General features: G+C 41.5%; 1 protein-coding gene across 1 annotated transcript in view; it reads left to right on the top strand.

Annotated features, from left to right (window-relative positions):
* Positions 1–12588, top strand: part of ttc23 (tetratricopeptide repeat domain 23) — a 63404-nt gene that overhangs the window by 29023 nt on the left and 21793 nt on the right. Inside the window, exons 6-7 of the mRNA XM_073025570.1 lie at positions 4293–4470; positions 9096–9201. Of these exons, the coding sequence (XP_072881671.1) occupies positions 4293–4470; positions 9096–9201 (284 nt within the window). The remainder of the gene's footprint in view (positions 1–4292; positions 4471–9095; positions 9202–12588) is intronic.

Genomic DNA, 12588 nt, shown 5'->3' with positions numbered 1-12588 from the left:
ATACCAGGCCATGATGCAACCAGTTACCCTCTCCACCACACGTCTATTAAAGTTTGTCTGTGTTTTAGATGACATGCTGTATCTTCACAAACTTCTAATAAAGTAGAGGTGCTACTGTGCTTTCTTTGTAATGGCACTTACATGTTAACATCCTCTGAAATGTTAACACTGAGGCGTGAACTCCATCAGTCTAAAGACCTAAATCTGCATGATAAACTCTATAATAACCTCCTCTATCAGGATGTGTTCACTAGACTGCTTCTAGAAATAGCAAGTGGGAATAGAGAAAGTTTGATTGGACAGGGATTGTAGAGTTTAGAAGAAAGAGGAGGAATTGATTGAAACTTACATTATACTGCAGATTCAGATTTATTTATCAAGTATGTGGAAACATACAATTAAATGTATTGTTTGCGTTAACAAATAACACAACCTAGGAATATGCTGGAGGCAGCCCGCGATATAGTATATATAGTATTCTGGCACCAACATAGCATGCCCACAATGCTCAGCAGAACAACGCAGAACACAACAAAACAGAACGCAAGCAACAAAAACAACCACAGCTAAACTAGCCCCTTTCCACACAGACGGGCAGTCCTTCAACTGCAGGGAGGAGGTTTTCTCTGGCTGAGGAGTATAGAAAGTACAAACGTTTGTAGGATGTGAGATGAGGAGAAATTTCTTTATTCAGAATGATTCAAGATTGTTTAATGTCACTTCCAGTATACAAGTGTAAGAGAACAAAATAATTGTTACTCTGGATCCGATGCAGCACAAAAAAAAGAACACAATAAAAAATTACATATAAATTCATAAGATAGTTTATATACATTGATTTATGTACATAAAGTGACGCTTGGCAAAGGAGTGATTGTAAAAGTATGGTTTTTTTCCAGTTTTCATTCTAAATACTCATAGTGTACATATTACAAAAAAATTTAATGTTTTCTTTGCAGTTTTCAGTCCGTGTGAAAAGTTCCTGCTCAGGGCAATGATTGGTCCACGCAACTGTAAAAGAAAAGATAAATTAGAGCGAATGTTGGTGGAGGTATTGATTAGCCTTATTGCTTGGGGAAAGTAACTATTTTTGGATCTGGTGGAACACAGACAAAATGCTGGAGGAGCTCAGCAGGCGCAGCATCCATGGAAAAATGTACAGCCAATGTTTCGGACTGAAACCGTTCCGCAGGACTGGTGGTCTGGTGATCCTGGTTGATGCTACCTAGTCTTCTCTTTGATAGGACTGGGACAAACAGTCCATAAAGAGGATGGGTGAGATCCATTATGATACTGCTAGCCTTCTGCCAGCACCTTTCCCTAATATATATCCTTGATAGTGGGCTGTTTTGACTACCCATTGTGGAGCCTTCCAGTCCACTGCAGTGAAGTTTCTGTATTGTACAGTGAAGCAGCATGTTAGGATGCTCTCTACTGTGTGCATCTGTAGTCAGTTGTGAGTATTGACGTGCATAGTGTAGCTCTCTTCAGCCTCCTCGGAAAGTGGTGTCGGTGAGCTTTCTTGATTGTGTAGGATTTGTTCGAGGACAATGAAAGGTTGTCTTGCTGACATTGAGGAGGAGGTTATTTGCCTCTGAGCCTTTGGAATTCTCCAACCAAAGGGCTGTGAATGCTCAGTTGTTGCATTCAAGAACACAGACCAATGGATTTCTGGACATTTATGGAATCGAGATAGTTCTGGAAAATAGTTCTGAGGTGAAGGTTTCACTGTGATCTTGATGAATGATAGGGTAGGCTTAAGGAGTCGAATGGCCTACTCTTTCTCCTATTTCATTTGTCTCTTATTTGATTTTTGGGATATAAATGTTGATGGCTGTGCCAGCATTTATAGCTCATCCCACATTTCCATGAGTAACAATTGAGTGTGGTAAATTTACATTCAAGATTCAAAATTGTTTAATGTCACTTCCTGTTCTGACCAACTTAAAACTGTATAGGTAAAACCAAAAAAAATTACATCCTTGTATTGCTTCTGAGGATGAATCAAAGCTAATGGAATAATTTGCTTTTTATAAAATCCATTTAGAATTAAGTGTCTGTGAAACATGGATCATCTCTCATGTAATAATTCAGCAATGAAACTCACAGAGGTTTCTATTAGAAACTGTACTGATTAGTATTTTGGTGTTTTGGGTGTGTTACTGTTCCTGATCCAAATACTTCAAACTTTTCCGTGAATCAGACTGATAGTTTAACCCACTGGTGATTTTTGATAGACTCGGCAAGATGCAGAGAGGATCATAGCAGAATCCAGAACAAAAATGATATGTAAAGAGCTGTGAATTTATAAAGCCAGCATTAAATTTCACTAGCATCAGGTTACTGTGTTGGTTACTTCAACTGAGTGAACACCTGTTTATCTTGTTTGGAGATGATAGGGACAGGCAGCATGCATCCCTTTTTATCCTCTCGTCTTCTCACCCCAAGTTCCACAGGCACCAAATAATCTTACTTCACTTGAGGGATTAGTGAATTTAGTAAAATTAGTTTAGTTCTCTGTTTCTGTAATGAGGCGTATGCACTACTGAAAGATGTAAATTTTCTTTCTCTCTCTCTCTGTCTGTCTCTGTCTTTGTCTGTCTGTGTCTTTCTCTCTCTCTCTCTCTGCCTTTTTCTCTTTACATATCACATTTTACTGCAGTAGGAAGAAATCCAGCTTGCTTCATGGGAAATTTGTTCAAAACAAAAGCATTTAGAGGATTACTGTACAGATGACCAAAACCAGGGTCACTTGTGTGACCCAGTGAGTTTCTCCAGCAAATTGTCTGTTGCTTCTGTAGGTTCCACAGCATGTCTAAATTCAGATTTTATTTATTTATCACATGTACATCAAAACATACGGTAAAATGTGTTCCACAAACTTGAGAATGTCTGCAGGTGCTGGAAATCCAAAGCAACGCACACAAAATGCTGGAGGAGCTCAGCAGATCAGGCAGCATCTATGGAAAAGAGAATGAAATGTGTAGTTTGCGTTAACAACCAGCAGAACCTAAGGATGTGCTGCCACAAGTGTTGCCACACATTCTGGCACAAACATAGCATTCCCACAGATTCAGTGAGGTTTGGGAAGGCAGTTTCGGCGTTTAATTCCCAGCCCTTGAAGTGGAGAGATGGAGCTGGGAGAAGTGCAGAGATTCTGGGGGAAACGTAAAACTGGAGTAGATTACGGAAATAGGAAGGGGAAAGGCTATGTAATGTTGGAATGTGTGTGCCTAGCAGAACGTTTTGCACTCTGAATAGATATATTGGATTTATTACAACAGTTGTTGTGTATATTGCAAGGTGGCAACATACTAGATTCTCAGCAGATTTAAATTTAAAATGAAGGGGTCATTTGAAATCATTTATGCTGTACGAAGGTGTAAAATAGTTGAGCTAATATTACAGCTCTTTCCACTCCCATTTCCATCACACTTTTAATTTGTCCTGTTTAAAATGGCGCTGATGAACCTCAGCATCTTCTGACTGGTGGCTTATGAAAAAGGGAAAACGACTAAATACTTTGTTAAACACCCTTTTTGGGCAACAGTCATCGCAAATAATAGGCTGTAACGTCCTTTGGACTTGGAAGCAACTGGATATGGCAGAACCAAGGCAAGGTGAGACGGCGGGCCTGTGGTGAGAGCAAGGAAGACCCAAGGCTTGATTGATTTAAGTGCCATGCCGAAGGCCAGATTGAGGCGGCGAGGTCTGAGCACCAGAGCAAACCAAAGTGACTGAATTCAATGTTTGGACGGGAGACTTAAGTTCAGGGCTGAATCGGGAAGGTTGGTTACAGGCCATATTGAGGCGGCAGGGTCCTGACCCCAGAGCATATCAAGGTGATTGAACCCGATATTTGGTTGTTGATTTAGGCACCAGACCAGATTGAAAAGATCGGAGTGTTGGGGCCCAGCTGAGGGACGGGCCAGTTCAGATCGCTGCTCCACGACTTTGCTCTGCGCTGAATTATTGTATTCTGTTTGTGGACTTCAGTTCAGTTCAGAACACTATCTGCTTGTGGTTATTGTTTGCATGATGTGTTTTTTCCCTCTCTGCACAAAGGTGTTCAATGGTCTTTTTTTAAATTTCTTTTGGGATTCTTTGTTTCATGGCTGCCTGTTAGGGGACAAATCTCATGGTTATGTAATGTATACATATTTAGGTAATAAATGTACTTTGAACCTTGAACTTGTCCTCACAGCCCTCCCTCTGTCACAGATTTTGCTCACTGTACTGGAACAGGACTGAAATGTTCATGCAACTAATTGGGTTTCACTGCGTTTTTTCAGGCTCCACATGAAGGAGAGCAGGTGGGACAAGGCTGTGGCATCTTACCAGAAAGCACTTCGACTGGTGCAACTTGACAAGGGTGAAAAGAGCATGGCATGTGTCCCCATCTATCAGGACTTGGCAGCTGCAGAGTTGGCCAGAGGCAGTCATGACTTGAGGGTGCAGTACCTCCTGCAGGTAGGTGGCATAATGAGACTGGTGAGGATTCTCGGAGCCCACAACTGTCCCTGAAGCAGGAGGTGAAATCTGATCAAACTGATGCTGAAATGGTGGGAAAACTCAGCAAGGCAGGCAGTATCTATGGAAAGAGAAATGGTCAGAGTTGTGGGTCTGCTGCTCTGAACTGGTGTTCCCTACTCTTATGTTGGGTCTGCTTATGATAGAGCAGTAAACCACTGATGGAAAGGTCAAAGAGGGATGGAGAACTTAAGTGACAGGCAATAGAAGCTTGGGGTCTGCCCTGTAGACTGGACACAGAAAATTCACAATACAGTCACACACTCTGTGTTTGGTTTTCTGATGAAGAATTGTGTGTGCTACACTGGGTAGGAAGAAATGCAAGTAGATTGAAGTAGAAATTCTAGCCTAGAAATACTATCTGGGCCTTTGGTGAGAAGAAAGTCGTAGTAAGTATATGTTACCATATACCACCTTGAGATTTATTTTCTTGCAGGCATTTATTGTGAAGAAACACAATAGAATTTATGAAGAAAAACTCCACATAAACCAAAAACTGACAAGTAACCAGTGTGCAAAAGAAGACAAATTGTGCAAATAAAAAATATAATAACTGAGAACACAAGTTGTAAACAGTCCTTGAAAGTGAGTCTTTAGGTTGTGGAATCAGTTCAGAGTTGTGGTGAGTGAAGTTATCCAAGCTGGTTCAGGAACTTGATGGGCAAGGGTAATAACTGTTCCTGAATTTGGAGGTATGGGACCTAAGACTCTTGTACTTCCTCCCCATGGGGTCCTTGATGATGCTGCTTTCTTGTAGCAGCGTTCCATGTAAGTGTACTCAATGGTGGGGAGGGCATTTCCTGTGATGTAGCAAATGGATCTCCTTATTTAATTAAAAGACCTACACTTCTATAATCCTTTTTAAATTCTCACGACATCTCTTCCAACTAATAAAGTCATGTTGCAGAATGCAAGTCCAGAAGGGATACTGGAGGCAATGAAAATTTGGTCAAGAGGTGTTGGCGGAAAATGAAAAGTTACAACACCATTGGGCTGTATCCGCCAGTGCCTAGTCCTATCTGTTCCTGGGCATTGGTGTTTATCACTTGGCCAGGCCATACCAGAGGAGAGGTTAAAGGACAGGTGTTACAACTTCTCATTGTCCACCAACACCTATTGGCCAACTTTCCATTGCCTCCAGTCCCTGTTTTGGACTCGGATTCTGCAGCGTGACTTCATTAGTTGGAAGAGATGTCTTGAGGGTTTAAACAGGATTAAAGAAGTGTAGGTGTTTTGACTAACTGATGGGATCATTTGCTGCAAACCATGATGCTGGATTTCTGTAACCAGTCCTGCAGGAAAGCCACAATAATTACAAAGACTTATTCCAGCTTCTGGTTTTATTTTTCACACATTACCTACACTCTCAATGTGCTAGAGGAACACAGCAGGTCAAGCAGCATCTTTGGAGGGCAATAAACAGTCAACATTTTGGGCTGACAACCTTCATCAGGGCTGGAAAGGAAGAGGGCAGAAGGCGGAATGAAAAGGGAGAGAGAAGAGTACAAGTTGGCAGGTAACAGAGGAGTTAAACTCTTTGCCTCCTGGCTTCTTGCATCGTTCCCCTTCATCCCTCCTGCCCCACCCACCTACCTTTTCCCTCTCACCTGGACTCACCTATCACCTGTCTACTTATATCTTCCCCTCTTTTTTGTTTTCCTTTCCTGTCTAGTCCTGATGAATGGTCTCAGTACGAAACGTCAGCTGTTTATTCCCCTCCATTGATGCTGCCTGACCTGCTGAGCTCCCCCAGCACTTTGCGTGTATTGCTCAAGATCTCCAGCATCTGCAGAATCTATTGTGTTTACGACTTGTGCTCTCAGTTTTCTTCCTTACATAGGCAAGGCAGCACTATTGGCCACTTCCTCGAATAAATGAAAACATTGCAAATTTATTACATCCTCTGCTATTGAGCCCTGGATATATATGGACAAGTTAGAGATCAGCTCTAGGAAATTAGTATTTGGCATACAAGTTGTGTAATTACTGTACTGCTTGAGGAACATATTGGAACTTTAATCTCAAATAGAGATGAATAGAGACCTACCCTTCTAAGCTTGATTAGTCTTGTTACCTTTTATTTATGAATTCTCCATTTAATTAGATTACAGTAAATATTCCCTTTCTCTTCTGCTAAATTAGTCCCACCCACTTACATCAGTTTGAACGCTGGAGTTTTGGAACAGTCTCGTCTGAATGTATTCCCAGAGCCCTTTGAACACAACTGGGGGGAGTTCCAAGCTATTATTATATATTTGATTTTCCTTTTGTGGCCTGTGTAATTTATAATGAAACATATTCTGTCTTCCTCCTGAATAGGGGAATCTAGGGCTCTACTTTCAAATGTTCAAAGTTTGTGAGGTGGAGGAATTTAGCGTCTTGTTCTGTTCCAGATCAAATAAATGGGATTTGGCAACATTGCAAAGATCAAAGGCAAAAAAATCTGTAGATTATGGAAATCTTTTAAAAAAGTGGATGTTAGAAATAGCAGATGAGGAGTCAGAGACTTGAAGCATTAAATCTGTTTTTATTTCTCTGCGTACTTCCATCATTTTATTTATTTTTTATTTAGCAATTCGGCAGAATAACAGGCCCTTCCAACCCAATGAGCCTACACTGCTCAGATATACCCATGTTGTAATATTATCCCTGCTTTATTTAGTTCCACTTTTCCTTTCTTACCAGATTCCATAATCTGTTATCCTTTGCCATGTCCATTTATCACCTCCCAGCCCCTATTGTTATTTCCATCCTGCACTTCCCAATTTGACTATATCCGCCAATCATCTCTTCCTCATCTGGTTCCACCAATCACTTGTCAGCTCTTGCTCCACTTTCACTCCTCACCTACATTGGATATCTCCCTTCTATGCTTCCAATCCAGATGTAGAGTTTCAGATTGAAGCTTTTATTGGTGGTGGCATCTGTCAGTCTCGAGAGACCATGGATCTGCGCCTGGAGTTTCCAGGGCGCAGGCCTGGGCAGGGTTGTATGGGAGACCGGCAGTTGCCCAAGCTGCAGGCCTTCCCCTCTCCACGCCACCGATGTTGTCCAAGGGAAGGGCACTAGGACCCATGCAGCTTGGCACCGGTGTCGTCGCAGAGCAATGTGTTGTTAAGTGCCTTGCTCAAGGACACACACACGCTGCCTCAGCTGAGGCTCGAACCAGTGACCTTCAGGTTACTAGTCTGATGCCTTGCCCACTAGGCCACACGCCAACACTATTATATTTTATTATTTAGAGATACAGCATGGTAACAAGCTCTACCAGCCAATGAGCCCGTGGAGCCCAATTATACCCATGTGACCAATTTTCCTACTAACCCATACGTCTTTGGAACATGCGTGGAAACCGGAGTACCCAGAGGAATGCCATGCAGTCAAAAGGAGAGCATACAAACTCCTTACAGAAAGTAGTAGGAATTGAAACCAGGTCACAATCCTGATGCATTCTTGTGTTTTCCCAGTGTAAAGCTACTAGTCCAGATCATTACCATGTTGATAGAACCAGTCAATCCTTGTAGGCACAGCCACATGATGTGTAAAATTCACCTGTATCTCTTGGGGAGTGGGAAGCAGGATTTTGCTATCCCTCTGTCCATGATGTGAAGCCTGTCGTAACTCACTGTAGGCTCTCAAAGGAACAGCAGGTGCAGTGGCATACTTGCAAAGGACAACCAGTGCTTGCATGGAACTGTACCAGTACCTCTGAGAGTGTTGGAGGCATCCTTGGAAATTAATTCAGTTCAGTAGGAATCTAATCTAAGAAACCTGCTCTGCCTTTCAGAAACCCTTGAAAAGCCAGTGTTTTAGCTGATTATTTGCTCATTGTAACACACATAAAACAGAAGGCAGTCCATCAGCTCATAATATCTGATCAGAGCTTGATGCCATGCTAAACTAAATCACTTTTGCCATGATCTCTATCCCTCCCATCCCTGCGTATTCATGAGCCTGTCTAAAAGCTTAATGAATATCATGTTTGTATCTGCTTCTATCACCATGCCGGGCACCCACCTTTCTATGTAAACAGACTTGTTCCTTATATTCCCTTTAAATTTTCTGCCTCTCACATTAAAGCTGCATCCTCTAGTATTCAGCATTTGGCCCTAGGAAACTGTTCTGACTGTCTACCCTAGCGTATCAGAGTAAACAATGTAAGTTTGTCCAATCTCTCCTTATAGCTCATACCCTCTAATCCAGACAACGTACAGGTAAGCATCATCTGAACTCACTCCACATCCTTCCTGTATTAGAATGGCCAGAAGTGAGCACAGTACTCCAAGGCTGGCCTAGCCACAGCTAACGTTTTGGTATAAATTTTAAGTTAGTGAACTATTTCTGCACTCTGCTCCATATGAAGTAGAACAGATGCAATGCTTTATTTGGATATTGTGACATTGTGCATTTTTAAGTCCCTGTTTTTGGATATATGTTGTAGAATTATTCCTGTCTCCTAATATGATCTGTTTCTACTATCTACTGCTGCAGTATTACATTAAGAAGCTGTCAGTTCTGACCTTCTGACTGATTTAAACCAGGGACTCTTTGTTTTTTTTTTACAGGCTCATTCCATTGTGCTGACTAATGCTCCTTCTGGAGTGGAAGAGGGGAAAATAAATCTTGCTCTAGCAGAAGCCTACACTTCGACTGAAAGAGCCGAAGATCACGGTGACTCTTTTAAAGGGCACTTGCACTCGTAGATTTGTCCCAGCACATGTTGAGGCTGTTTGACCCATCGGGTCTGTGCTAGGTAGCAGGAAAGTATTCCCGTCAGCATCATTCCCTTGCTCTTTCCCGAAGCCTTGCAGATTATTTACACAACAGTGTCAAATTCCCTTCCAGAGAGCCCAGATTACTACTATTCTGAGTGAGAGTGAATTCCAGGTAATAAGAGTCATACAGCTCTTTGGCCAGACCCGTCTATGATGCTCATTTGTTGCATTTCAAAATTCAAAGTAAATTTATTGTCAAAAGTACATCTAAGTCACCATATTCTACCCTAAGATTCATTTTCTTGCAGGCATTTAGAGTCAAGCACAGAAAAACAATAGAAAAAATACATGCAAACTAAGATTGACAAGCAACCAATGTGCAAAAGAAGACAACCTGTGCAAATACCGATAAATAAATACTGAGAACATGAGCTATAGAGTAGTTTTGCCCATATCCCTCTAAACCGTTCCTATCCACGTTCCTGCCCTAATGTACTTTAAGTGCCATTGTTGTGCTGGCCACTATCACTTCCCCCAGCTGCTCATTCCATTTACGCACTACCCTCTGTGTGGAAAAATTTGCCCCTCAGGTCCCCTAATATCTACTCTTTGCCGCTGAGATAGTGTTTTCCCATATCTCAACCAAATTATTAAATAGTGCCCCAGCTCTTGAACCATCCGCAATGGGAGCAGGGTGCCTCTGTTTGCCATCACTAGGATCTTATAGACTTCAATAAAGTCTCCTTTGATGGAGCACAGTTTCTTCAGTCTTCATCAGACAGTAGGAGAGCATCACAATCGAGACCATTAACTTCAACTACTCTGTTCCCCTGCATGTACCATCTCCCCCTTCCTCAAAGTACTTCGACTTTGTGATTTGCAACACATACAACTAGGATCCTTAACTAATTATCTTATGTTTGTCCTCTTCAAATACTATCAAACTCTCACTGCTATTATTAATCACATTAACTTTCAAGTTACTTAAACGATTCTGATCTCTAGCTTAGTAAGTAGCTGCTAAAGTTTAGCTTTCAGATAAGTGGAGATAAAGATTCAGCACATCTGTGGCACTAAACCTTTGGCGCTAATCGCTACAAGTCAGATAGGACATAACATCCTTTCCCAAGGTGGACTGATTAGATTGATAACTCCTTTGATGACTGACTACTGATCCTCGGGATTCAGACATTAATGGTGGACTCACTGTTAATTATCTGACCCTTCGTAAGCCATGTGGTTTACTGGGCTATTTCAGAGTCAACCTTTTGCAGTGGGTCTGGGAACGCATATAGCCCAGATTGGGTAAGAACGGCTGATTTATTGCCCTGAAGGATATTAGTGAAGGGGATCAGAACTTTGTGTACAGTGTTGTGTACAGGCTGGGTAGGGTGTGTATTTGCATCGGTTAAGGCAGGACGTACTTATCAATCTTGGTTCATTCTCCTGATCTGGGTGATACCTTTTTCACAAAATATCCAAAAGTTTATTCACTCACAAGAACACATACAACAATCAGGAGTTCACAAACCTATTTACAATTTCAAACTAAAATATGATAACTGTTATCTACAAAATACTGTGCTCACCATTCTCAGAACATGCCACTGTGCCTATAGAGACCACATGCTCCTTCTCCAAGAACACCTGAGCATTCCACCCCCCTCCATACAGGGATGGATGATATCCTTAGTATTACCACTTATTCTTGATCAATATTTGGTGGTTCATCTTCAACCACAGATCAATAGTGTGTTTGGGTTTATAAAACCATAAGACATGGGAGCAGAATTGGGCCATTCAGCCCAACGGGTCCACTCCGCCACTTCATCTTGGCTGATCCCTTATCCCATTCAATCCCATACACCTGCCCTCTCACCATATCCCTTGATGCCTTGACCAATCAGGAATCTATCAACTTCCACTTTGAATATACCCACGGACTTGGCCTCCACTGCTGTCTATGGCAGTGCATTCCACAGATTCACCACTCATTGGCTGAAAAATTTTTTCCTTCGTTCTGTTCTAAAAGTTGCTCCTTGACTTTGAGTCTATGCCCTCTAATTCTGGATACCCCACCAGAGGAAGCATCGTCTCCGCGTCCACCTTATCTAGTCCTTTCAACATTTGGTAGGTTTCAGTGAGATCCCCAAGCATTCTTCTAAATTCCAGTGAATACAGGCCCAAAGCTGCCAAGTGCTCCTCATATGTTAACCCCTTTGTTCACAGAATCACCCTGGTGAACCTCCTTTGAATTCTCTCCAACGGCAGTGCATCCTTTCTGAGATAAGAGGCCCAAAATTGTTGACAGTACTCCAAGTGCAGTCTGATTAGTCTCTTGTAAAGCTTCAGCATTATCTCCTTGTTTTTTATATTCTATTCCCCTTCAAATATATGACAACATTGCATTTGTCTTTACCACAGACTCAATCTGTGAATTAACCTCTGGGAGTCTTGCACAGGGAGTCCTAAGACCCTTTACACCTCTAATGTTTGAATTTTCTCTCAATTTAGATAATAGTCTGCACTACTGTTCCTTTTACCAAAATGTATTATCATACATTTCCTAACACTATATTCCATCTGCCACTTTTTGCCCATTCTTCCAATTTGTCTAAGTCCTGCTGCAATCACATTGCTTCCTCAGCACTACGGATTGCCTCACAGTCCAAGGGACCCAGATCTGAGAAGAATTTACACGTTTTCCCAGTGGGAGATGAATAAATGTGAGAGAAAGAACAAATTGCAAGAAAATGGGGGACAGATGGGATTTGCCCTTCTATTGAACAGTCTCCTACTAAGTTGTAGCTAGTTTCTATTGTTGCTCTATTTAGGTAAGGTTTGTAAAAATGTTCTAAGACTTGGGCTATGTTAGCATTGACCATGATGGTGTTGGGCTTTAATTTTCCACTCCAAATCAGATGAATTCACTAATGGTCACCATATCAATTCATGCATTTGGTAGCATTTGTGATTAAATTTGGAGTACCCAGTTTCTGAGGTGAGATTCAACTTCATCTCCGCTATTCAACAAGTCAATTTATCAAATACTATAACTTTAACTACTCCAGTACTGCACTTAAACCTTTGTTTCACCAGGAAGGAGTTCTCCTTCCAGTTTTTGTGACAGTTTGATAGAGCAGGAGTACTGTGTAGTTATATTACCACAATATATTTTTATTATATTCTCAACAAATTTACAGAAATCTTCCTTATTGTTCAAGATCATATTTATTGTCAGCATATACTATATACACAGGGTATATATTTTTCATTTTATTTAGAGATGTAGCACGGTAACGAGCCCTTCTAGCCCAATTACACTCGTGACCAATTAACTCAT

Source organism: Hemitrygon akajei, chromosome 21 (genome assembly GCF_048418815.1).
Source record: "Hemitrygon akajei chromosome 21, sHemAka1.3, whole genome shotgun sequence".
Classification (NCBI taxonomy): domain Eukaryota; kingdom Metazoa; phylum Chordata; class Chondrichthyes; order Myliobatiformes; family Dasyatidae; genus Hemitrygon; species Hemitrygon akajei.
The sequence above is the reverse complement of the archived record's forward strand: the minus strand, read 5'-3'. Positions and strand labels throughout refer to the sequence as shown.